This window comes from Blennius ocellaris (assembly GCF_963422515.1).
Source record: "Blennius ocellaris genome assembly, chromosome: 17".
Classification (NCBI taxonomy): domain Eukaryota; kingdom Metazoa; phylum Chordata; class Actinopteri; order Blenniiformes; family Blenniidae; genus Blennius; species Blennius ocellaris.
Window position 1 is genome coordinate 6,493,927 of NC_137666.1, and position 27,247 is coordinate 6,521,173.

Below are 27,247 nucleotides of genomic sequence, written 5' to 3' on the forward strand. Positions count from 1 at the left end.
AAGATGATATTTAATGTAATTCTTATCGAAAAAAGAGTGGCTGTTAAGGCAGGTGTTGAGACTGCATAGGGAGGTTTATAATGCTGCACAGAGCTAGAGATGGTACCACAAATTTAGAATAAGAACATGTGCTTCCACTGCTATATTGTTGTTTGTCTCTTTATTGAATGTTTGATAGAAATTCCAAATCAAATACATTTCAGTCAGTGCCAAGTTTGGAATCTGCAAATCTGGTGAAGAGCTCAACAATTGTGGAAATGACTTTTATTTGCCTTCCTGCCAAGAGATAGACTTCGACGGCGACACTATCAACTGTTCAATGGGAACATATATATATACCAAGTTCATGATGTTTTTCTTCCCGAGAGGTTCGTTATCGAATAAGAAAGGTTCACTGCATGGCACTCTGTTTTCCCCATTAAAAAAAAAGGTTAATCACCATAACAACGAGAGACACTTATGCTGTAATTAAGTCCACTGTAAGCTATACTACTTGTTTCAGTCATTATCTGTATAATAGCATGAACTGTCTCATTAATGATAGATATCTGGTTATCACATATAAGGAGAAAACGTAACTCATTTTTATTCAACAGTTTATTTATAGCGGTCTTCCAGATGCATATGACATTGCTGACGTCAAGCGATGCACACACACAGACTCAGATGTACAGAAGGGTGGGTGAGAACCTCAGACACAATCAGGGTGAGAGGGTGGAGTGACAAAAAATAGCCCAAACTTACAAAAAGAAACAGACACGGCAGATTTGAAGGAGTTGACTAAGGAGCAAGGTTGTTTTCAAGTGAAAATAATCGAGCTTGGGCCGTAAATTTACAAGAGAATGTAACAAAACATCAGAAATGGCTGCAGTCAGTGGCTTTTTATACACATGCACAAGTAGATCGACAACAATAGCAGTGGAGGATTCCAGAGAACTGCTTGTATCGCTAATATCCTTTTAATTTATCTGTGCCTTTCTAACCAAGTGTAAATTTATTTCCACTGACTGCAGCATCATCTGAGTCGCCAGCGTGATGAGGACTTATGCAAAATACTGCAGTTTAGCCTCTTCATCTGCAACTTTTTAAAATAATACTGTTTCCAGCAGATTGTTTAGTGGAAACAGAGCCATTAGTATTGACTTTGTTTTTGTATGTATAACAATATTTGTGGAGGAATAAGATCTTTTCAAAGCAAATGACTTTAGCCAGAGAGTTCCCGTTGTATATCTGCAAAACAAAATTCCGAATGTGCGAATTCAGGATTGCGCTGGAGGCAAGCTACAAAGCAATACCTCAGCAAGAGTTGCAGATATATTGTGGGAGACACATATGATTGTCTGAGCCTTGGTCCTGGTGCATGAAAACCTGTAAGGAACAATGTAATACCATTACAGTGTGCAAACATGGTCAGTAAGTTGGTTATTTGGCTGGTTCTGTTTCGACTTGGGGGTACTTATCAAGCCTGATTGCATCAGTGTGTGGTCTGCAGACTCAAAGTGCTGAAAAAAGGTAAACTTAATCCGTGTAATGTGTTTTTCGCTATCTTTAGACCAGTGCTCGGCAGGTGGCTGGCAAGTGGTAATAATCAAGGCTTTGAGGGAATTAAAATGGGATACAAAATGGCAAATGCATGCTCTTATGAATTGAAGTCGGGGAACCTTAAAGTGCTTTAGAAGATAAAAGAATTATAACATGAAGGGCAACTATCCCGCGGCATGTTTATGTAAAATATGGTGCTGAAGTGCAGCAGGCTCAAACACTTTTAATTGGCCATGATTGTGGTCAAGTTGAAAAAAGCTCTGCCCCTCCTGTCAGAATAGGAAATGTTATAAAATGCTGATGTTAGGACAAAATAATAAAATGAAATTCCTGAACAAATTCCAGTCAGGGAGGCTTTGTGGGTTTCATTACTGTCTTGTTTCTTGGGAAGTGGCATTGTACAGACCAGAGGAGTGAGACTTTCACCTGATCGTCCCAGGGATTAAATCCTTGCACCATGAAGACACTTTGAGTGAGAAAGTGAAAGGTACTGCCTGTCCCTGACATTAAAAAGGTACCAAGACTACCTATTTCTATTCTATTCCAATTTTATTCCAAATTCATATCTCAATGGCTGGTCAGTTCAAATCACATTAAGCGGATCTGAAGGTAGCATATATACCACACCCAATACTTATGTTTCAGACCAAGTATCTTTAGTTGAATGCAGGACCGGTGCCTGTGTTGCATGAGTGAAGCTGTACCTGCAGTGTTGCTCACTGAGAGCAATCACATCAGTGGGGCAGCCAGGGGGTGCACACACTTTGGAGCGGCTGTTGATGGTCAGTGACCTTGAAAACTTCAGCCAGAGCCAATTTTGTTCTTCTTCTTTTTTTTTTTTCTGTAGCCGACGAGCTGCCTGATGGACCACACATGCTGGCTGCCCAGGTTTACTGTTGCTGAGCTCGCTAGAAGTTCTTTTTTTAGGGGCCCACAGCGCCCATGTGGGTCGTTCATGTATTCAGTAACAGAGAGGAGGGATAGAAATAGAGCAAACACTGGCAGAACTCAGAAGAGGATGCCCAAAGAAACTCGTCGAGATAAGAAGAGAATCATGTAAAAGCTGCGATAGGACAATGGAGAGGATAATTTGATGGAAAGATTTTGTGTGTGCTAAAGAATATGCTGTTAGTCAATTATTTATAGCAGATTTTAATAAGTTCTGAATGCAAATGAACCTGAAGGGATGAAGCACCAGAATATGTTGTTCTGGCTCAGAGACACAAAAAAACCCCCCAAAAAACTGCAATGAAGTTATTATGTGTTGTATCTGTTTCCACCAAGAATTGTTTTAGTGGGTTTTTCTTGCTCATCATATTCCATGAATACTATTTTCAGAAGCAACTGTGCATTTTTTCCCCATTCACTTATATTTTTATGATCTCTACATGTCATTAAAAATGGCAAAATTCCCTAAATAACAATATCATTTTAGACAAGTCATTTCAAAGTTTTTGGCTGTACACCGTCACAAGAAAGCCAACATTTGCCTCTGAGGATGTTGTGAATTAAAAATATCAGTGTAACTTTGTAATAAGATATAACTGGAGATGGCAGCTTTGGAGGTTTGTAGGGAGAGGTTCCAACAAAAGTCCTTGTTTCAATTGTGCAAAAATTCAAAATAAAGCATGAAAATTAAGATTTAGTGTGTGACTTTTCACAATATCTTCTTTCAGAGTACTTTTACAGTTCATGCATCCATTCATCCTGTTTACAGCTTTATCCAACTTCAGGGTGCGGGGCGCTCCAGCCGATCCCAGCTGACTCTGGGCAAAGTTAATGGACACCCGGAACAGATCCCCAGTTGATCACAGGACAAATTAGAGAGACAGAGAACACTGAATCATAGTCTTAACAGGCAAATTAGAGTCAACAAATAACCTCAAATACATTGTGGAAGCATATCAGAGTACTATCCCCTGTAAACACACACACATATGTGTGCCGGGAGAACAAATGCACTCTATTAAATAAATGTCTTCAAGCCCAGAGTCAAACCAGATATGTTCTTCCGCATACAGTTATTGTTCCTATAAGCTACTGTTTTAAATGCCTTAAGGGGCAGCAGCTTGGCCGTACAGAGAATAGCTCTGCACAGAATAACTCAAAAGACAAATTAGAGCAATAAGGGAAGCTAATGCTTGTAATCGAGACACAGACCAGAGCAGATCTCCTGTCCGATCGATCTATTGTGGCCCAAAACTCATCTCACTGTTTACTGCAGGGAGCTTCCTGTGCGCTGGGCAGATACAGTATGATGTAGAGGAGGTTTACTCGAGGATTATGCCTGGGTACCTGAAAAGCCTGGAGAAGATCGCTGTCTGGTATCCATAGCCTGTCCATTACTACTTTACTCAAAAACAGTCTCAGCCTTGTATTGCAACCAGCCACAGGAGGCTTCAGAAGAAATTGAAAATAGTGGCAAGAGACTGAGGATGGACACCACCTGTGGTCCAGTGTATAGACACTATTACTCAGGCTGATGTAGGACAGTACCCAAAATGTGGTTAGGTGAGTGGATATACCATTTGGGGCTTTCATTGTAATTGTGTTACATAATTAGAGCTGGCTGTTTGCAGGAGTAATCCACTCTCTGAATCGCTGATGAGCCATTTAGAGCCAACAGCATCAGCCGTCCCATTAGTATCGTGCTGAGACCATTAGGACTAATATTAGTGAATTACTGTGTATACAGTGTGGAGATAAATACACAGCGCAGGTATGTGGAGTCTTTTCAGTAACTCAGCCAAACTCCTGTGATGGTGAGGGATTGGCTGCCCGGTACACTTTATGTCCATGTATACGAGTGAGAAAGGACATTTTTCTGTCCAGTCTTCGGGAGGAACAGAAGCAGGGATGTGTGAAAATGTCAAAGACATCCTCAAGAAAAATAAAAACACAGTAATGTTAACATCTATTAAAGTATTTCCCCCATAAGAGGTGTGCAGAGAGCCACTCCTGGGAGATATGCTGCAATTTAGAGCAGCATAATTGAAGTAAAGAGGCGAGGAAGAAAAGGCTATGTCTGGGTCTCATACGGTGTTCCATTAATTTGGAGTGACATTATCCCCAGAAGAGGAAATTAAAAGGCAAACACAACGTGTGTCGCCTGTGGATACATCCGTTTGTATGACTGAGCTCCGTGTAAATGAAATAAAATATGACATCATTGATTCGGTGCTGTTCACTGACACTCAGCGGTCGCGAGAGGGCGCTTTGCGCCCCTCGCCACTCAGTGACGTTAGCGTATGACGTACACGGAAGTAAATCGAACACAACAAAGCTGCAACGGGCTACTCGTTATCATTAAATTACACGCTGGGGACGCAACGTATGAGTATGCCCGGATGGCTTTTCTGTAGGAGTTTACATCTTCTACTTTAAAAAGGCTGTGTAGAGGCGATCAATCTCCAGCAAAGTAAGTCAGGATGCCAGCCCTCGTACTTGACATGTAACAAGCGCGTTAGCAAGCTAGCCTGAAATAGCATCGTACGCGGTACCTTTTACCAACAAAACACGTATAGAGACCCACAAAATGCACGCCACTTTGTAACATTATTGTGAATGTGTTTGTCTTTTTTTTTTAGTATCTGCTCTTATGCGCAGTAACAGGAGACGCTAAAGGAAGGCAGTCACCAATTAACATGGAAACCACTTAACCCGAAACACCGGGCAGAAGTACACTAAATTCGCTTGAGAAAGATGTAAAATTAAATTCAAACTACCTGCTGTGGCTAGATAGATCTAATTGGAAACACAGAAGCATCTGCCTATAATCAAACACTTGTTGCTGGCATATATTTTAATCTAATACGATACAGGTAATGTATTTATTAGCGCCGTGATCAAAAAGTGTAGTTTTAGATTATTTTGTTAAAATATGCATTGCTGTAACTGAACTCAGTGTAACTAAGAAAAATGGCTTGAGGGTCAGACCATAACTGTAAGAATTGTAACAATTTCTGACTATTTATTAAGATTTGTCAGTTATTTAAAATGTGAAGCATCTCAATCCAAGCCCTGCTTTTTAAGCTTTTTATTGTCTGAGTAAACATTAGAAAGTCAGACATTAAGTCAGACATTAAACCAAAATGTATCACTTGGTGGGTGACATATCAATGTTGTTTGTCTGCACAGTCTTAGTTGAACATATGCCAATAATCTTGTCATATTGGGATAACAATATGATTTGGGATAAATGCAAACACTCAAGTCACTGATGTTAAGGTTTTTGTGTTTTGAGATTTGTTCAAATCACAGTGCTGCTTCAGTCACTAATTTACACCAGCTGCTCTTAGATCATGTTTTACTTATTAATGATTTTTTTTCAATCACTTAAGCAGCATTTCAGAAGCAAACTAGTTTATTGATTTTGTGGTTTTACAGATTTTATGTTCTATTTTTTTTTTTTAAATCTTACTATATGTAAATTTGCAATTTATTGTGCAGTCCCCCTTTAAACCCATGCTATAGTGGTTGTGTGTGAGTAATATTCAGTTCAAATTGGTCTGATGTATAGTTTTGGAAAGAGATTATCACCTTCAAATTCTCAAGTAGATTCTGCTGTAATTTAACAACATACTCTCATTCAAAGCAGCATATTTAATTTCTTTGTCTTTGTCTGCCTCAGGCTTTTCACAATTCACCGGTCCAATGTCTTCAGGCTGCCCCCCCCAGTCACCTGCTGTGGCGAAGTCTGAGGTAGCAGTGGAAGGAGAATGCCCGCTGCTGGCGGCCACCTTCGCTTACTGGGACAACATACTTGGCCCGCGGGTGCGCCACATCTGGGTCCCCAAGGGCGACCAGTCTATGTTCCTCAGCGACGGAGAAGTCACCTTTTTGGCAAATCACACCCTCAACGGGGAGATTCTGCGCAGCGCCGAGTGCGGCGCCGTGGACGTCAAGTTCTTCGTCCTGGCAGAAAAAGGCGTCATCATCGTATCCCTGATCTTTGACGGCGAGCTGAAGGGGGACAAGAACACGTGTGCCTTGTCAATTATATTACCTCAGACAGAGTTGGCCTTCTACTTGCCCCTGCACACCATCTGCGTGGAGAGGCTGAAGCACGTTATCCGCAGGGGACGCATTTGGATGCAGAAGGTACCCTGCAATTCGCACTCATCCCTCGACCTCTCACTCCCCGACTTCATATTCACACAAGAGCAGGCAAACATTTCCCCCCACGCACTCATAAAGCCTTCTTTGAAACCTGATTTAGCCCTAGTTCTTGATTTTAAAAGGATATTAAGTGATCTATCACATTTGTTTTGCCCGTTTGGGATTGCTGCGGCATTAGCAGAATAATAAAGTTGCGATTCCCCAGCACAGAGGAGTAAGTCGACTAATTAGGTCTGAGGACTCCGACAGAGAAAGCCGGTGAGCAATAACTGGAACAGAGCAGAATAACGTGACGCACAACTCTTGATGAAAAACAGCATCACCTCGGCAAACGTCGCTGTGAAAGTACAGGGCTGTTTATACGACTTTTTTTCTGTTTCACATCCCTGTTTTTGTTTTTCACGTGACAAAATTAGAGGTTTTATTTAGCCCAACGTGCTTGCTGATTTTGTGTCTCACACACGTGCGTGAAAGTCTCGTATATGCTAGCTACACGTCAGACATGTATAATGTGGTATTTGTTTTGGCTCGTAAACCTTGAAAGTATATCGTCAACTAATATGAGAGCTGTCTAAGAAGAAATCCTAACAGTAAGCATTTGGGGCTGTAAAGCCCCACATGTGTCGGTCGATAGACTCCCAGCTTCTGGGTGAAAACTTGATGTCTGGATCATTGCTTTATTTGATGGGAATATCTTGACCACCAAAGGCAAAAGCCTGTATGTGCTGCGTTACGGCGTGGAACGAGGCTGTATGAGTTGAGGGGTAATTCTATCCACCTTTGCACCATCTTTTCTGTACCCTTTGGCTAAAGTGGCTAAACTATGAAAAAGCTCTTTGTTTTCATTTCTGTATGGCAGCTAACTCTCGCCTCTTCTGTTTCTGCATGTTGACCTGAGTCTGGGTCAGCGTGTAGGGGCACGTCGTTGTTTGTTGCACTGCAGGCGTGTTTTGTCACGGAAACATGCTGGTTGCTATGGAGACAGTGACGCTTTCCTTGGCTCAGGAGTTGAAACAGTTGCAAGCCTGCATTGATGCAGACATGCACACAAATGAGCTGAGCTAAAGTGGGCCTGTTATGTCAGGTGAAAAATGATGCTGTGGCCTGGAGCGTGGCACTAACGTTTCAATGTGGGGGGGGGGGCAAAACGGTAAATGTTTCACGGATTAGTCTGGGATCTGGCTTTTACTTTGTCATATTTAATGTTTTGAATGTTTTTTAGTCTGTATTAGGGAGATTGTATTGGAGGCAGTTCAAACAATATTTGGAAATGTGAATGAATCGTGGAGGTTTCTTTTTTGGGCTGGTGGAATTATACCAAATATCTTTTCACATTTAATTCATTATGCTGTATTTTGTGTGTTTTGATTGGGATATTATTTTATCATAATAACTTTAAAAGAGCTTGTATTTGTTAAGATTGGGACGTTTATTGTTATATAGAGTATAATTCCAGGTCGCTCCTGAGAAGCTGAGGCTGGTGTTAAATTACTCCCATTCAATGATGTATGTCAGCAGACTCATCATTGAAAAAATGTGGCTTTCCAGCAGCTTCAGGACCAGGAGAAAGGGAGATGGAGCTTAAACACACAGCTTGCATCAGGCAAATGGCATATCTGGACTTTGAAATAAATGTTGATCTGTTTGTCATAAAGAACCAGCAAGCAGTTCATGTATACAACAAAATCTCTTCACCTCCATCATCTTGCTTGACACAGTGTCTCTGTTACTTTTCCCTTCAGGGCTACAATATCATTTCAGTGCTGAGCCTGGAGATTGTCCCCATCATGGAGCTGCTGGCCTCTATGAAGAATCACAGTGTGCCTGAAGATGTAGATGTAAGCAACATGCAAACAGCACCCCAATTAGGTTTTGTTCCATGCGACAGCAGCGAATCAGAAAGGAAATGAAAAGGAGGAACATCAGTTGTGTTTTTGTGAATATCAGCAACGGCGCAGTGAAAGATACTGTCATTCACTATTACAAAAACTTCCTGTTTGTCTTTGTTATCATTTCCATTCCTGATCCGAAGGCCTTCCGAAATGTCACAGCAAAGACTGAGTGGATTACGTGTTATCTAAGCATCACATTGGCTGGATCTGAAAGACATTTTCTATTACAGTGAACATATCAACTTTATATTGTGAACTGCTTGGAAAGTTTCCATTTATGGTCTGTTTCCAGGAGGTTTTACAGAAGCAGGTTCTGTCTCTACCTAGATTACCACCCAGTGTGATTCAACACATTTGTTTCCTTCTAATATGCAAATGCGGAAGCACAAAGAAGCTCCCCAGAATCTTTCATTGTCATATCTATTATTTGCACCCTTTTTTCATTGGTGAATGTGCCCGTCAGCACTTTAACTCTTTTGTCGTATACCACTTTTCTAAACTTCCTCATTTATTTCCCCCCCGCTGAACAGATAAAAGACACGGTGCTAAATGACGATGACATCGGGGACAGCTGCCACGGGGACTTCCTCCACACGTAAGTCAGCAATCCGCTGCAGTCGAATGGAGACAGATGACGAGCAATGCCCATTTAACACCCATCAACCTTCAAACGATGATTAATATCTCTCTAGGTGGCCAAAGTTTTCTCCAGAGAAAGAACGAGCGCGGGATTGCTGGTTCGCGTCGAGTGTCTGGAAGGTCCAGCATTGCGCCACTGAACGGCATTAGCGATGAGCTTAGCATTACCGGACTATATTATAAAGCATGTGAACACTCAAAGTTATTTCAGTGGGTGTAACATTTATTCTCCTCATGACCAATAAACAAACAGACTAGTTGTTTATATTTTGCGTACATATTTGTCTTTAATCCAATCCTTCTAAGTATTGAAAGGGCCGATGAAGCATTTTGCCTTTCATCGACTGCTGCTGCCATTTCTATTTCTAATTACCATGAAAACCGTGTTTGATTGCAGTGCTTTGAAAAACCTCAGTAAATGATGTCCTGCTTCAGCCAACGATTAAATCAGTCCCCTGAAGGCAGTATACAGCATGTGTTTGTTCTGGCTCAGTGAAAACATGGGGGAGGCCAGCACTCTATAAATTATTCTCTTCTGTGAGAATCGAGTCTGCAGTGTGGTCAGATTTTGATTTTTTTTTTTATTATTTTTTTTTTAACCAGAGTTGTGAGAGAAACATGACTGAGGATGATCTTCCTGTCTGTAAAAGAAGTAAACTTTTTGCTGCACCAAGCAGACAAACCTTTTCGTATCTCCCTTATATTTGAGGCATTGTGCTATTTATTTCCATTGATTTGGCGGTTTTGCTTTTCCTTCCCGATCTGTTAAGATAACGCTGTACTTTATCAATTCTGAAGTGATTTTTCTAAAACAAATCATTCAGAAACTACAGTATACATCTAATTTGTACACATTTGGAATGAATATATTGTGTTTGGTGTAAACAGCAGTATTTAACATAACATATTTAACTTCAAGTGCTGAAATGCCACACCTGAGCTCTGGATATTACAATCCTTTAAAGTCAGTGTAAAACCGTTTTATGTGCACATGATATACATATTGAAAAGCAATATATTAGCCAATACCACACATTTTCAAGCTTGAAAAGTCCCTCGATTAAGCAAATATCTTCTTGGAAATCTGTAAAAATAAACAAATATTGAGCCCAACTGCCCACTAGAACATGTATCATATGTAAAAACAAAACCTTACATATGACTTACTTGAAACGGTGGGCATGTGCTTGAAAACCTAAGTAAATTTTATTTGTGCAATGTTTTGCCCAAGCATGGTTTTTCATAGTTTATTCATAACATTTTAAAGTCGAATGCATCAATCAAGTACACTGACTGATGGGGGGGGGGGGGGGGTTATACAAAAACAACATACAAGCAGCAGAACCTCTGTTTACTAGTGTCAGTGATTAGCATAGCATGTTCATCAAGTATTAAATATATATGTGAGCTGTATTGAATTAACCAAAGCTTCAGAGTCCAATTAGAAACTTAAGGATCACAGAGCTGATGTGTGTTTCTTGGACTAATTCACCTTCACTGCAACGCCTCGGAAATGTTTCTCAGACACGGCTCCTCCGTCTCAATCGTTCTTCCTAAAAACTGTCACTGCTAATAGAGCTAATGGAGCTAATTAGCTCTAATTTGCATGTCCTCTTCTGTGTGGTTCAGGGCTATCAGCTCTCATCTGCAGACGTGCGGCTGTTCAATAGTGGTCGGAAGCAACCCGGAGAAAGTAAATAAGGTAAGTCCTCAGACACATTTGTAGTATACACGTACTAAAAAATTATAAATTTAAAGCGGGGTGGTACTGTTTGAGTTTAATGAGGCCCGCTTGCACGTTCGTTTTATTTTTCACTGACAGTCTGGTCTTGGCAGCGCAGTCGCAGCTGCAAAAAGAAGGGATATGGAAAGAAGAGGGAAGCGAGTTGAAATAAGAATAGTTGGGCTCGATACCTGAGGAAAAAGAAGAAGAAAAAAAAACACTCCACAAGCTGAGATCTACAGCCTGAAATGGCTGCAGTTTTGCTCAGCGAATATCAAATGCACACACAGCATTAATTTGGGAGTTTCATTGGCTGGAGGCCTGAATTGAGCACCAATTAAATCAAGACATTTTTGTATTTAACAGCTAGCCCTGAGCTCAATGTCACATTAAGGGCTTTAACCAACATGCAGCTTCTTTGGTAAGTTTAGTGCTGCTTGTTAAATCAACTTTCTGCTGACAGTGTGGATAAATCCCGACCAACAAAATCAAGTCTCAAAATGGCCTCATTATCAACATTTGCACAGGCTTTAACGTCGCTGATAGGATTTTGGAGGCTTTTCTTTTTTCCGCGTGGAGGAAACAAAGCCGAACTAATTGTCGCCAAGTTGCTGATGGATGAAACGTGGCTCTCTTGCAGATCGTGCGGACTCTGTGTCTCTTCCTCACTCCAGCTGAGAGAAAGTGCTCTCGCCTGTGCCGGGCCAACTCCTCCTTCAAATATGACACCGGCCTGTTTGTTCAGGGCCTGCTCAAGGTAACCGCCAGCTCCTCCCTCATTACGCAAACCAGAGTGAGCGAGCCTGCTTCTTGTGCTGCTTTGTCTGCTCTTTTTTTTGAATTTCCACCACGTCCCCCAGTCTGACCTCATTTCTCTTTTCAGACCAAGATATTTTGTTGTCAAGAAGGTTTTTGTTTGTTTTTCGCACTGTTGAATTTAGATCTGTTTTAACAGCCACCGGTTCTTCTGATCTACCAATGCCAAACCAGAGCAGCCAAAACTCTCTCTTTGTGAGAGCCACAAAAATATCTCTCTCTTCGTGAGGCCCAAATCGCAGTGAGCCACTACCACTGTACAGATATACAGTATTTGTTAATTGTGGCCATCAGTACATTACTAGCTGTATGACGACGAAGATGCAAGTCGAGGCAGGGAAGGTGGATGAGTTCCAAGTACCTGGAGCCAACAAACCAAGTTGAAGAGTGTGCAACCGGGATGGAGTGTGTGGGCTGGTATGTGACAGAAAGACAGCAGTGTGTGTTAAAAGATAGTTTGAAGACAGAATTACTCAGGAAGCTGAGCTGGAGGTCACAGTGATGAAGTAATGAAGATTTTCCATTGGTAACGACTCAGATGGATTAAAAGGCTTAAAAATGAACAGACCAGAGGCATATGTTTGAGCAGTATAGAGATAAAGCTAGAGAGGCCAGGTCGGGATGGTTTGAGGATCTGCTTAGGAGAGACGGTTAATATATGAGGCAAAGGATGTTGGAAATAGGTTTGTCAGGCAGGAGAAGACTTCAGTGGAGATTCGTGGATGAAGTGAAGATGGAGGTAAAAGATGAAAAAATACAAAACAAACTGTACACCCTAACCAAATGTATTACATTTTACTATAATACGCAATTCAATAAAATTGGCATCCGTTTCAGCACCTTTTTTCTTCCCCTCAATGGTTTGTAAATAAATACAAAACATCATGTTGGCACGAGCATTAAGAATAACTCCTCCACCTCTGGCATTCCAGCAGCTTTGCTTACAGTCCTCACATAACTACTTATGGCCTGGCCCTATTTCCATTCACTGATGGCTGCCCAAGTCTGAGCTCCACATTTTGTCAATGCAAAGCGACAGCCACAATCCGGCGACTTTACGACACTTTATATTCCTCCAATGAAACAGTTCACGAGCTGCTGCAGCTCCACTCCTGCTAGTTTATGCTGGTATGTGAAATCAATGCTAATCAATCTATTCATGACCATTCACCTACACTTGAATAATTTATTCAAGTGTAGGTGAAAAATTTTGTTTGACTTGAATAATTGAAACAATGTTTAACTGGATTGATTCCTCTGAAGGGAGCAGCAGCTCTTTAAGGGAAGTCCAGTAAGACAGTCGCTTTCCGAGTTTGATGTCCAAAGCACAGGAGACACACGAGCGAAACTTTCAAAACCTTGTGTCATTGTGGGAACGAAATGTGAACAAATTCATTCACCGCACATAAAAACAATTTGAACAACTTTCTGAAGTGTCAGGTTTTTCCCACTTTTGTCTGTATTTCAGGGACAGGCAGAGAATATTCTAAATACAATTCTACAGCATCAGCTTGCACATTTATGAAGGGTGTATCTTAGCATTTGAATTGCAGTTTCTTGTTTTTGTTGGAGTGTTTGGCTCCAAAAAAGGCCGAGGTCATGTCACTGTTGAGAAAAATCAATCCAGTGGGTTGAGCGTCTCTCTGAAGAACACACACACTCACACAGACCACACACACTCCAATCAACTGGTACTTTACGACCTCCTGCAAAATATTGCATTATGCCTTCTTTTGCTGCCAAAATAGCCCTGACCTGTCAAGGTATGGACTCCACAAGACTCCTGGAGGTGCACTGTGGTATCTGGCCCTGAGTTGTTGGCTGATCCTTTATATCCTCTTTGTTGCAATGTTGGGGTTTTATGGATTGGGCTTGTTTTCCCAGCACATCCCTCAGATACTCAGTTGGCTCGACATAGTTAAAATTTGGATGCCACAAGTCACTATGAAAAAGTGTTTCACCATTTCTACCTTAAAGTGCATTAGGGTTTAAAATATCTGAGAAGTAATTTCAATTGGTAATGGTTCAATGACAATGGGGACACAGAAAGACAAAGCAGAGCTATGTACTGCTTGCTGCCAGCTCACTACATGTGGTGTCTCTGTGAGTTTATTGACTTAAACAAGCCTACGATGAGTCCGTCAAATTCACCTGAATATGATGGGATTGGTGGTTCAGTGATGCAACTGAAAAAAGCCTAACCTTTGTATGATGTCACTAATAAGCTTCAGTGTAATTGCTGACTGAAAATGTGTAACATCTTTCTTTATTTTCTGTTAGAACTTTGTTTTTTTTGCCAAAGTATTTGAAGCTTGAAAGTTTGTGACATTTCCCAAGTTTACATAAAACCTCAGACTTTTTGATGTGGTCTCAGATTCTTCTGTCCCCACTGTTGTTTCTTGGTACAAAAGCTCCAGAGAGCATACAAAGAGCAACTGCATTTCCCTGTGCACTTTGGAACTTTTAGATACAGAGCGGTGGATATAAACATGAGACATCAATAGGAGTTTGGAGATGAAGATCACAGAATTCAAAATCCTTTTTTTGTACTGGGCTTCTGTAGTTTGGAGCCTTAGTACCTCGAGAGTGTGCGACGTGCTGATTATGAGAAGTTTTGCTCCGGGTGCATGTGACTCAGGAAGCACATTGCGGTCAAGTACAGAAGCAAGTTTTGCAAGGCAGATGGCTCATTTTGACAACAAGAACAGACTGAAAACAACATGAATACCAGCAGGAAGCTTTGTCGTGCTTGTTAGTTCAGTTGAAGGGGTCAGTGTGGCACATGTTGCTTATCAGAGGCTCTGCTTATAGATATTTGCGTCACATACAACAACAATAACTCCACTATGCTGGCTTCCACTGACCCACGTTGAAATAATGTTTCTTGGAGACAAAAAACAGTATGCTTCATGAATGTTTTTGACAGTATGTGGTGATAAAATGCTTTTGTGTCTTGCATTTAAATAAACGCTATTGCTTATTACAAATCATAAATGTCCTAAATCCACTTTTGGAAAGGATGATGAGCACAAGCATTAAGTGAGGTCACATGTTGTGTATAAATAAACTCTTCCAACGAGGTCAAGGAGGACTGTAACAGTTGTGCTAATTGTCATTGTCGGTGTCCCTGTTCCCGCCCTCTTTCCCAGGACTCCATGGGCAGCTTCGTCCTGCCCTTCCGCCAAGTGCTCTACTCTCCCTACCCCACCACACACATCGACGTGGACATCAACACGGTCAAGCAAATGCCGCCCTGCCACGAGCACACGTTCAACCAGCGGCGCTACATGCGGTCGGAACTGAACGCCCTCTGGAAAACAGACTGTGAGGAGGACATCCCGCCGGACACGGTCATTCACACGGACGAGACGTTCACACCGGACCTGTAAGCCACGCACGGATCCATCATATTTCTGAGTGATGGCTTTTGGCTTTTTAAAAAATGTTTTATTTCAAGCTCCCACACTTGGTAACATAAACCACTATCCTTTTCTTTAGGAATATATTCCAAGATGTCCTACATAAAGACACTCTGGTGAAGTCATTTATTAATGAGGTAAGACTAAGCCAACACTTCAGATGGAATCTTTTTTCCCCAGCTTCTATAAAAAAAAAAGCTGTTCTTATTATCTTGCCTTTTTTATTTCATTTGAAATTACAAATGCTCTTTGCATAACCATTAAAGTACTACTCTTTGCTCTCACTTTGCTATATGCACCATATATGAGATGCCACTCTGCTCCAATATCATTAATTGCAGGAATAATTTCTGTTTGATCAGACTTTGGCAGCCACCCAGCTGGAAGGCCGGAAAATATGAATTGTTCAAAATTAGTTTGTAGCAGTTTTGTGGGAGGTGTCCGTCGAAAATGGTTGTGATTTTAATGTATGACCATATTTGTGCATTCATAGCAGACATTGATGGATGAATAGTTAATTGTGAGTCATTACTGGCTATTTTATGGCTGAAAATTAAATTGCATCTCTGAGTTGAGATGTTAAATCTAGCTTTAAGAATAAAAACCCAATCCTGTTATATTCCAATGTTTGTTGTTTAGAGTTTGTGATTACTGTTGGGTTAATTCCAAACGATATACCACTTCATTCCCATCTAATCGCATACTCTTTCATTCTTTCTGGTCCTCCATATGTTCATTCACACAACCAATTTATTTCACCAACCCTTCCAGTGGAGGTTGCCCATGCATACAACTTGCCCATCAAAACCTACTAACCCATTCATTCATCCTTTCATTTATTTCACCAGCCTCTTATCCAACACTGCTCAAAAATTAATTCATCCTTCCATCCCACAAAACACTTCCATCTATCTGTCCCTCCATTCATCTGTCCATTCTTTTATCCCACCAACTCATCCAACCAGTAACCACCCATAAGTCTATTGTCTATCCATCTCACCCTTCTGACCCATCATCCATCCATTCATACCACTGATCCAAAGCCTAGCCAATTATCACTCCCCCCCCACAGATCCATCCTCCACCCTTCCCAACTCACCACCGTCTGTCACCACCACCATCCATTTATCCACCCGAGCACCCGATGATCCATTCTTATCACACATTCATCCGTTCAACTCACATACCCATCAAACTACAGACTGCCGACCGGTCCATTTACTCCGTCCATCAATCTCTTTCACCCACCCTGATATCATCTATTCTGTCCGTACCATGGATGTAATCATCCCTTTCCCATGCATCCCAGAAGATCTCGCAGTTTAAGATGTGAGAGCAGCCAGATCTGACTGAAGTCTATCTATTACCATGGCAACCTTTCCCCTGGCTGGCCACACATACGTAGGTGATGGTCATCGAGTTCATTACTAGCTTCTGCGCGCTCTGTGTTGTTTTGTCTCTCACACTGCTGCGTGTCGTTTAACATTTCAATCTCAAGCAGCAGATACAATGACAACAGAAGCTGATATTTGATGATGGTTTGTCGAGGAAAGCCCCTTTCCATTTCTGTTTGTGTGTATTTATAGACTTCAATTTAATGCTTGGTTTGGTTGGTAATGTATAGTAACAGGGAGCCAATTGGGAGTTGTTTTTATCATAATCGGAGCAAATTAGATTTTTTTTTTGACAGCGCTGTGTAAGATTCTTAAGGGTGAAACAAGTCCATTTCTTGTCATATTTAGTTTGAGGTACCTCGCTGCTGAATACTGGGCTCAGGGATTTGTTTCTGGCTCCACAGCAAATACTTCAAATACATGTTCCCATGTGAGCGAAGTATTCTCCAGAGGCCACAGAGAGAACATTAGAATTTATTCCCGAGGGGCACAGCACAGCACGCTTTTGGTTTCCATGAAACAAGTCTCAGAGTTGAGGGAGCAAGTTTTCCTCACAACAACAATGAGCAGTATGTTGTTGGTTTTTTTTTTCTTTTTCTCAAGGTTAGCACAAAGGAGGAAGGGGGGGGGGTTGTATTATTCCACCTATCCCCCACTCCCACTTCCTCCCCCCCCCAGTAAAGCCACAGCCCAGACTACTAATTGACATCCTGTGTCTTACCCAGGTGTTCACGCTGAAGCCAGGCCTGTCCCTGCGGAGCACCTATCTGGCCCAGTTCCTGCTGCTGCTCCACAGGAAGGCCCTCACGCTGCTCAAGTACATCGAGGACGAAACGTAAGTACTGTTGCTAATAACACTTTAATCCAGGTAACTAAAGGGACTAACGTGTGGCTGTGGACCACTACAGTCGAACGGTGCAGGCTGTTAATTGACTCGTGTTCTGCAGTTGTTTTTACCGTAACGGTACGCTTTAGCGGCTGACCTCGTTTTGATCCTCACATCGCCCTACAGCCCCGTCTCCCACAGGAGGCGGCCGTAAGTCCAATGGAAACCTTGTAATCAAAATAGCTGTGCCAATGTTTTCGCCATCTCTAAATGTTTACCCGAGGGTTTTATTTTTGACTGTGCAGGGGTGGGGAGGGTACAGCGAGCTCAGAGGGACAAACTACCCAAACAGGGGAATCACGGCAAATTTAGAGGAAATTCTTTTAGATCACATTTTGTGAACAGATGTTTGATTTACCGCAACAGAAGATTATCATGGTCAATACTGAATGAATATCAATAAAATATATCCAGACTGATTATTGCCCTGAATGTTTCTCTCTCGTAAATTTACACGTCATTGTCCAAAGCAAATAACTTCAGTTGTTGCTCCTCATGCACCGACATGCTCAAAGTCACACAGCGTCAGTTGAATAATTCCTATTCAATTCAAATCAATTCATCCATATTCTTTATATTTTCATTCCACTTTAGGTTGCATTGTGCAGTAGCCGATCTCAGCTGGTTAATTGGCCTCAAAGGCAATACTATATGTGTATGTATATACATATAACTGTATTATGTTGCTAAGGCAGATCCCTGATGGATAGAGGTTAGAAAGAAGTGCAGGATAAGTATACACCTATATGGAGCCACCTAAAGGAAGTGGCACATCCCTTCCCATGCACTGTTAAATTGAGCCGCACAGAAATGGGGACAGCTGGGATTCAGCTCACTGCAAATGCCTAAATCAAGATGAAGGGCGGCGCGTCAAGGAACAGTTAGAGTGGAAAGTAAGGAGGCGAGGGGACCGGGCGCGCTAACTTTTTACAGGAGGAGTGCAAGCAATCGAGGCACCAGGAAACTAAACTCCTGATCGGATGAGTCATCTTTCACACTGGTCTGAACAGGCACACAAGTATGACTGGGATGCATTTCTCAACGGATCCATAAGACAGAACTTGTTTTAGTGACCTGCACGATCCGTCTCTTGTGCCTCGTGTCCACAGTAATGCAGATACTGCTGCAGTCGGTTTACCTGATGAATGCAAAGATTATCCAGCATATTGCTAGTGTTCAGTTCATCTGCTTTCTGCAATTGTAAAACGATGTTCTCAAAAATGAGTCAGAAATACTGAGAGTATTTCTGTTTATTTTCCACCACAATTTTGCACCTGTTAGTAGAAACTACTGTCAAAGATCTTTGTATATGTAATGCTTATTCAATGTATAAAAACCAAACATTTGCAAAGTTGGCTCACTATAGAAAAGGTCACCAATTCTCCTGAAGGACCCTCATTTTTTAATGCAGACAAATACTTCAGCTGAAGCTTAAACACATTACATGTTCCAATCAATTGGAAGCTGTGCTTCACAAGCATTAATAAACATCATTAAACTTTGTACAGCATTAAACTTTTTTGGGCCTTTATTTTCAGTTATATATTTATGAATCTTTTATCTTATGATGGTAATGATGGCTCCCCCATGTCATGAGAACGTAAATGTATGTCACACAGAATTCCTTGATCCCCACAGTCCCAGTCGATGCCAGAAATGGTGTTTCCCTCCTCATCATCATCATCATCATCAAAACACTATATTTTGTTTCCATGTGTGCTGTTTTATCCCTGGCAGAAAACACTTGTATTTCTATAGCCCTTTGAGTCGAAAAGGGAGTAACATGGCCTCACATGACATTTTACAATAATTGCTTCTAATCCAAGCAGCACATGTCTTGTCCCTTTACTTTTAACCCTATATATTGAATTGCATAGAATTTGTTCAGTTCCTTGTTAAAAAAAAAAAAAAAAAAAGAAGAAGAAGAAGAAAGCAAAATAGACAGTTGTGCCTCCAGTCACACTTGGCTCCCAACGGGTTCTACTTTTCTGGCTCAGCTCCAGGAAACTTTGTCCTCAGCTCCCTTCAATTCATGGGAGACTCTGCGATCCACCGTGTCTCTGCTGAAACTTGTCACGCCGCCGTCCCCATGGTGACCAGGTCATTGCTCCATCTGGGCTGGACTCATCTCCTCCTGTGCTCGGCGGCAGGAGACTGACCTTCCCTCCTTTCGTCACTTCGACAAATCATTCCCTTGATTCTTTGTTTGGTCCCCCCCCCATCAAAACTCATCCCAAATGCAGAACTCAAAGGTCCTAGTCCTGGGTGCCTAGTAAACGTCCAAACGTATCTCACTCTGGTGACGTCTCTAACTAGACGAGCGAAGCCATTATTCGCGCACGCGTGGAAAGGCATAAAAGCTGTCTTGTTTACGGTGCTGCCGACAGGCTGAGGTCAAAGGGCATACTATTTTACAGGTGCCTCGACAAGATTGTTTATGCTCAGTTGCCATCCCGTAGCAGCATACATAATTCATCGTGGCACAGTGCTCCTGTGCACAGCTGCAACCACAAGAAATGCTAATAATGCATGTGCTCTGACCCGGAGGTTTAGAGGCGGTTATTGGTTGCGAGTGTAACACAAACGTGTCCGTGTCTGGGTCTTTGACAGGCAAAAAGGGAAGAAGCCGTTCAAATCGCTGCGCAGCTTGAAGACAGACCTGGACCTGAAGGTGGAGGGAGACCTGAACATCGTCATGGCCTTCGCCGAGAAGCTGAGGGCAGGACTGCACTCCTTCGTGTTCGGGAAGCCGTTCTACACCAGCATGCAGGAGCGGGACGCTCTCATGAGTTTCTGAATGGTCGCTTTCCCGCACGACTGCAATTTAAATTTCCACATGAAAGTCTGGCTGCCAATGCGAGTGTTTGTCTGTTTGCCTTCCTGTTGTTGAATTGTGATTTCAAAGCATGATATTTTCACTGCTGTTATGAGCCAATAGATTTCAACTTTTGATATATTTCCTCGGTCATCTGTAAGCCTCATGTGAGTGTAATGTTTTTAGAAGACTGATTCTCAGCCGGATAAATTATTCATGTATTCTTTGCCTTCTGTTAATAGAGGATCTGTATTAATTTATGGTGTTAAAATTGGCTGAGGTCCCCACCAGGACATTTGCAATCTAATTTAAAAAGGTATTTATTAATCCGTGGCTTGTTGGTGTCTGTGCTGCCAGTTTCATACAACCACTTCAGCTGGACCTTTGCACCTTTTGAACTTTTAATTTAAATTCAATTAATGAAAGTGTGCGACCAATGCGACCAAAAGGTTGGGAGTAATCATTGAGAAGACAAAAGCACTGTAAATGAAATTTCCTGACGGAGCAGATCCGTGTACGTAGCTGACAGAGTGCCATCATTAAATCCATTTACCCAGTTGTGTGTAAAATGGATTTTGTTCCTCCTCCCTCAGCAACAGCCAAGTTATTTGCAGGAAGGATTACCCGGCTTTACAGCAAACATAAATTTGCGGCGTCTTAAAGCCGAGCGATCTTATTTATGGGTCATTGTAATATGGCGACATTCGTGTTGTATTTACGGTCCTGAATGCTTTTTTGCACTTTGAGATCCAACCGTGCTGATTACAGATATTCTCTGCTGCTTTTTTACTGCGTGAATCATGTGTTGTTGTTTTTTCCTGATTGTACCTCAGCTTGTCCGGACAAGCCCATGAATAATAAATGACAAATCTCACATCTTTCACGTTGTCTTCCAACTTCTTCAAACTTGATCGAAGTGACACATATGAATCAAAGTAATCTACGTAAGGAATGAAGATTGATGCGACTCACAATTGGAAATGTCTGTGCATCCACCTGCCCGGCAAACACAAAATCCAGAGGGCCCCTGATGAGTAAGACCTCGGCATCTCCAACTCTTGGGAGGTTAAAAATACAGCGATATTTCATGGTTTCACTGCTTGTAAGGAGATCCAGAAGGTTGAACAACTGGGGTCATATAGTAGCAAAAGTTATGTGTGTGAATCATAATTTATGTATTTTATTCAACATTTCAGTGCTTGTTGACATATTTGTCTCTAATGGAGTGTGTGTATGTGCTTTAAATACTACTATATTATTTGCCCTCACTCTAAATGCACAGGCTCACCTTTTTTAGGTTGTCTTTTAATGCCATGTTTGAAATTACTGATGTCATTAACGGTGCTCCTCAGTGTTATGAATGCTGTATGTTTAAACATCGGCAGGCAGGCACAAGTGTGACCCTACCAGACTTTATTGAGGGAAAATGAAACCTTTTGTAGATGCAAATGAAGCTTGTTAAATGCTCATAAAGATACATTTACCGGTTCTTATAGGCACAAGCAAATCTCAGTGTGCACATACTAATTTGTGTCTGCACAAATATAACACAAGATTCAAAACATACATAGAAATATCAATGTATGCAAGTTATATGTGCTAATAGTAATAATTTTTACTAATTTAACGTTGGCTAATCAGCGCGTAGCAGATGTTCCATCTCTCAATTTTTAGATGTGTTTTGTGTGGAATGTTGGATTAAGCAATCAGAGATCCACCCTCCCTTCCCTCTGAGAACGGGATGCTTTATCACCATTGATGTTGTGAGGTCAGATTTGTCAAGTAAAACAGTCTGTTCTGCAGAGTAAATGAAACTACGTGTGCACAAAGGACATTTTTACCTCGTTAGTGGGTTTAACAGATGTCACATGACCAGTTACAATCACCCATTGCTCCCAGTCATTTTAAAGATGACAGAGCAATGTGGGATTCGGTGTCTTGCCCAAGGACACATGAACCGTTTAAGATAGGAGATCCAACCACCATTCATCACAATGAAAAAATGACCCACATAACACACAAGCCAGAGTAAAAGTTATTAATTCCAGCTGCATTGTAATGTATAAACTTTGATTTAGTATAGTATCAGTTCCATCCTGTAAAAATAGTGTAAATACTGTTGTGCCAAATTAATAAATTCATGCATCCACACTGTGCTTAAAAGTATTCAACATGATTGTGCAATAATAAAGAAAAATTTAAAATACAAATAAAAATAAGAGAAATATTGTACTTCTGTAAGGTAGAACATCATTTATTTTTCGTGAAAACATTTGTCTCAGGACTTTGATCAATTATATTGATCTCTCCACAAAGGTGGGCCGGCCCAACTTAAATGGCTCAGGGATCATCAATCAAATAGAAAGTCAAACATGCAATACAAAATACAATACAAAAAAATATTCTTGCAACCTAATTCTTATATAATGTTGTGGGGCCAAAATCACTACATTTACATTCACTTGAGCACTTCAGTAAACGATTATCAATGACACTTAAGTGAGAAATGGCCATATACCATTTGAACCAATTTTCTTCTCGCTTCACTATTACAGCTTATAGTATCAGCAAATATAGATCACACGTTCATGGATTTCAAGTGATTATACTACAACAACTGGATATTTTCACCCAAATACTCAAAAAGCAAAAATGTTTCAGAATCAAAGCAACAAAAGTAAAACTTTTCTGATAGAATAGTAATGATAAACAAGTAACTATATGTGGTCACGAACTGTGAAGTGAAAAAGATTGATCATTACAGCTTTTCATATTTACAAGTCCTTGTATGGACTGTGTGTGTGTGTGTGTGTGTGTGTGTGTGTGTTTGCACTGTGACGTGCTGGTGACCTGTTCATGGTCTATCCTGCTCTCACCTATAGTCAGCTGGTATCTGCTCCAGCAACCCACGATATTGCACAGGATAAAGTAGTGTAGAAGATTAATGGATTTTTATCACAATTTGTGGTCATTATTCCTCATTTACTCATTTACATCAGGTAGTACTGACTTATTATTAAAATTAAATGTTGAAAGTTAAATTGCAAATCAAAATTGCATATCAAAAATACGTTTAATTGAGTGATATTCTGAGTGAACCAGGTTCAACAATCATTTTTTACTGATGCCACCCACTCCATGTGACCCACATTTGAAACTTTTATGCGTGGTTATTATTCCTACAAGTGAAGAGAAGCAAATTATTTCTAGGAGTTATTATTGTTTTGGGTTTTTTTCGAGTTCTGGAAACCCTAAATTAAACTTGCAATTTTATATTTAATGTAACACTTTTTGTATTTCTTCCCTCCTGTGTGCTTGAACTGTGGCAGCCGCGCAAATCCCTCTGTTATAAAAACAATGGCGCTGATTGGGTGACCTACCTGTCCGTCAGCTATACACCCCGCCTTTCTTCCTATTGGTCAGAATCTGACAAGCAAGTTTCCTCCTATTGGTCGATTTTGTGACTACTCTCGACGGAGCAGGAAGCGCTGCGTACTGGCTGCCTGCCAGGTAAATATTAAACAGAGGATGCTAGCTGCAACCGTGTCCGACGCGTCAAGAGGGCACCAACTCCGGACCAACTGGAGCAAAGATGAAACCACATGCTTTATCGACGGCATTAAGGTAAATGGCAGACTCGTGCCGACGTGTTTTTAGAGTTTAAAACGGGAGAAGTTGGAGGGTGCGGCCTGCTGTCATTAGCTGCGGCTAAGCTCATTGCTAACGATATTTAGCAGTTAGCTTGATAACTCTGTTCTTTGTCAGATTAAATGTCCGAGAGCAGAAAATGGGCAGGTGCTCTGGCACCGATCTCTTGTAGGAATGAGACCACTGCGTAAAAAACACATTAGTTTGGTCGCATTCACTGAGGATAACAGGACATTACTCAAGAGCTGGGATTAGCTGGGTGTGTTGTTACTTTCAGGTTTGGATTTCAGGTTACACCTCCCCTCAGATAAATAATGATCACAATTATTAGTCATACAATAGGTCCTGGTGAACATAGGCTTTATTCTAAGACAGAGCCATGCCATCATGAATGTTATCATGATGAAATGACCATGGGTAAATATTGCTGAGTGTAATGACACATTCATAATTAACTTACCATTAATGAAAACTCACAGACTGCCAGTGTATCACAATGCAACATACTCTGTGTGTTTATCATCAGTGTTGTTTTCTCAATTGAACCTGTTGGCGAGAATCTAGGTTAACGACAACCCAGTACACAGCTGTAAACATATTCGGTTGTTATCCAAGTGTTATACTAACAAACACGAAAATATTGTACATTTCAGTAAATATTGATTTCAAAAGTAGAAACCAAGAGTGTTACTTTGTTTATCTAACAAACGCTGTGATCTACTAGCATTGAGTTTATGGTAGATAATCAATTAGTCAAGTGTGCATCACTACCCAAGGTATTTGTTAGATTTTGTCCGCTGTCGGCTGTTTTTAATGCCCCTGTCACATTGCATTTGTATGACAATGCTAAACTAATTGGAACAACAAAGAAATCTAGGAAATGCAACCATTGAAGGTATACTTTTCATGTGGTACACTCCTTTGGCACTTTGCATGTGTCACATGAATATTGCACTTATTTCCTGCAAAAATGTAGTTAAAACTCATATATTGCTTAAGAGGCAGTAAAATAATGAGTGAGGTGGGTGAAGGGTCTTTCACAATCATACTGTGATCAGATGTCAGGAAAAGTGTTCATAAAAGAAGTGCAGAAGCTGCAGGATGAGGAGCTGACTGACTTGTTTAAGACTCATTTCTCACACCTTCTAATTCAGATATACTGTATTCTGAAAGGTGTGAGATGTTTTGAAACAATTGAAATATATATCTAAAAAAAGAAGTGGAATATTCTGTCTAAAAAGAGGAATGTTCTGTGAAAAAAGTCATTCAAATTTCAAGCAATACATTTGCAAAATTGTGATACACAGGCGAAGAAATAGATTTTTGTTTGTTTTTGTCTTTTTTGTTTTTATTATTATTGTTATTATTATTATTGCAAATTATCCTTATATATTTTTCAGATGCCTTTGTGATTACTATAGTAGTTTGTCATGGAACAGTGAGATAGGAGCTTAATCCAGATGTGCTAATACTGGGAGACAGGCTTGGTTTGACACCATCTCAGCTACTTTTTGCAGCAGACTATTACACTCGTAAAAAGTGTTTGGAGGATGGAGTTTTTACTGTCAGAAAATGTGATGCGATTTGCACTGAAGTATTTATAAGGCTAAATTATGTAGCTTCAGTATCAAAATATGGAATATATTTCCCTTTTCTTACCCATACACAGCCCAGTTTACTACTTTATTTGAAATTATTGCTAATGATAAGTCTGACATCATTGCTTCCATTGCTTTCAGAAAATTACACAGTACCATATTTTCTGCCCGGGTTATAAGGCGCACCTACATTGATTGACATAATTTACAACTTCATTCATATATAAGGGGCATGGAATAGACCAGTGGTCAGCAACATTTATAGCTCAAAGCCATTAGGTTACATTTTCCACTGATTCTAACACCCAGAGAGGTGCACACACATTATTTTGATAGTCTACCTGCAGCCTATGCCAGGAGGACACTACACACAAAACCTTCTTCACTACTGGTTGACAACTTACAACTACCGGTAATAATAATAATAATAATAAACTAAACTACATGAACTAAGCAACAAAAACACAACACAACACAATTATTACCGACACCACAAACCAAATATAACCCCCAATAATTGCATTTAAAACACCACAAACAGCTGCAATGAATTATGGGAGTTTCTATCGGCTGCACTGAGGAGCTCAGGTTGAATTTGTCGCTGCAAGGCATGATGTCCCATCATGCCTTGCAGCGACAAATTCATGTTTTGTGTTGTTGGAGGTTATTGTGGCTCGTTGTTGGGCTTGGTGTTGTGTTGATTGTGTTTATGCTGTGTTTTTGTTCCCCAGTTTAGGGAGTAATTATTTCATCTAGTTTATTTTGGTTTGTTAGAATGTTGGTGTGCAACCATGAGTGATTAAGGTGTTGTGCGGAGTGTCGTCCGCTCTGAAGATCTAGTTGCAAAATTAGAGTTGTCAAAATAAAAGCTTCTGGCTGTTCAGCTGTCAAATAGCAGTCTTGAGTAGAACAATCGTCCATATATAAGGCGCACCGGGCTATAAGGCGCACTGGCAGCTTTTGAGAAAATTAGAGGTATTTAGGTGCGCCTTATAGGGCGGAAAATACGGTAGTCAATTTGAAGAGACAATACTTTGACATTACACATAATTGAGTCAATACTCAACGGAGAGTCAAACAGAGAAATCCAACAATTGTGTTTAAATCCTTTTGATAATTGCTATTATTATGATATGACATATTTCAATTTGACAGTTTTACCAGTTAGTACAACCAGTTTATCTTGACACTCTGCTGGATAAGTCCTTTTGTTCCACATGTCATCACAGTCAAAACACTAAAGGTTTAATATTTATAGTTTCATTTGCATCATAATTAATGTGCTTTCCGTGTCGCCTCAGCAATAGTCTCCAAATAGATTTTGGATTTGTTTCATTCCGATTTGGTCACTGTAATTTTAACATCGAGTGTGCAAAATGTGAAGTGTATATCTTTCTGGCTGCAGAAAAAGAGCGCGACTCAAAAGGTTCAATAAGTACTGGATTTTTGAACTGTTTATGTGAGATGCTTCAATTTCTCTGGGATTGTTTGACTTCATTAGTTGCTGTGTACACCTTATAAAGTAGTTTGTCCACGACTGGTTGGTTCAAAAACGAAATATTTCACAAGTGTGGAGTTTTTAATTAAATGAATGCATTTGTCCTTCTAAAAACCCATCAAATATATCGGGTATTTATTTTTTTTCAATTTAATATGCTTTTTTACCTCTGGTTGGAAAAATGTTGTTACCATTACATTAGAAGTGCTGCTGGCATCAGGAAGTAGCTGAACTTAGATGTTACCTAATTCTTTACTTT

The 27,247-nt window shown here is 40.6% G+C and overlaps 2 protein-coding genes across 5 annotated transcripts in view; both read left to right on the plus strand.

Annotated features, from left to right (window-relative positions):
- The first annotated feature begins 4,824 nt into the window (after positions 1-4,824).
- On the plus strand, positions 4,825-21,122 carry c9orf72 (C9orf72-SMCR8 complex subunit). The gene is made up of 10 exons (XM_080512977.1): positions 4,825-4,960; positions 6,173-6,642; positions 8,403-8,498; positions 9,083-9,147; positions 10,821-10,893; positions 11,555-11,671; positions 14,880-15,115; positions 15,229-15,286; positions 17,269-17,378; positions 20,040-21,122. Exons 2-10 carry the CDS (start codon positions 6,196-6,198, stop codon positions 20,224-20,226), a joined length of 1,389 nt encoding a protein of 462 aa, XP_080369103.1. The 5' UTR covers positions 4,825-4,960; positions 6,173-6,195; the 3' UTR covers positions 20,227-21,122.
- A 2,646-nt stretch (positions 21,123-23,768) lies between these two features.
- kiaa1109 (KIAA1109) overlaps positions 23,769-27,247 on the plus strand; it is a 92,845-nt gene continuing 89,366 nt past the window's right edge. For all 4 annotated transcript variants that reach the window (XM_080513184.1, XM_080513187.1, XM_080513186.1 and 1 more), the window contains exon 1: positions 23,769-23,868. The gene's annotated coding sequence lies outside the window, so the exon portion shown is untranslated. The remainder of the gene's footprint in view (positions 23,869-27,247) is intronic.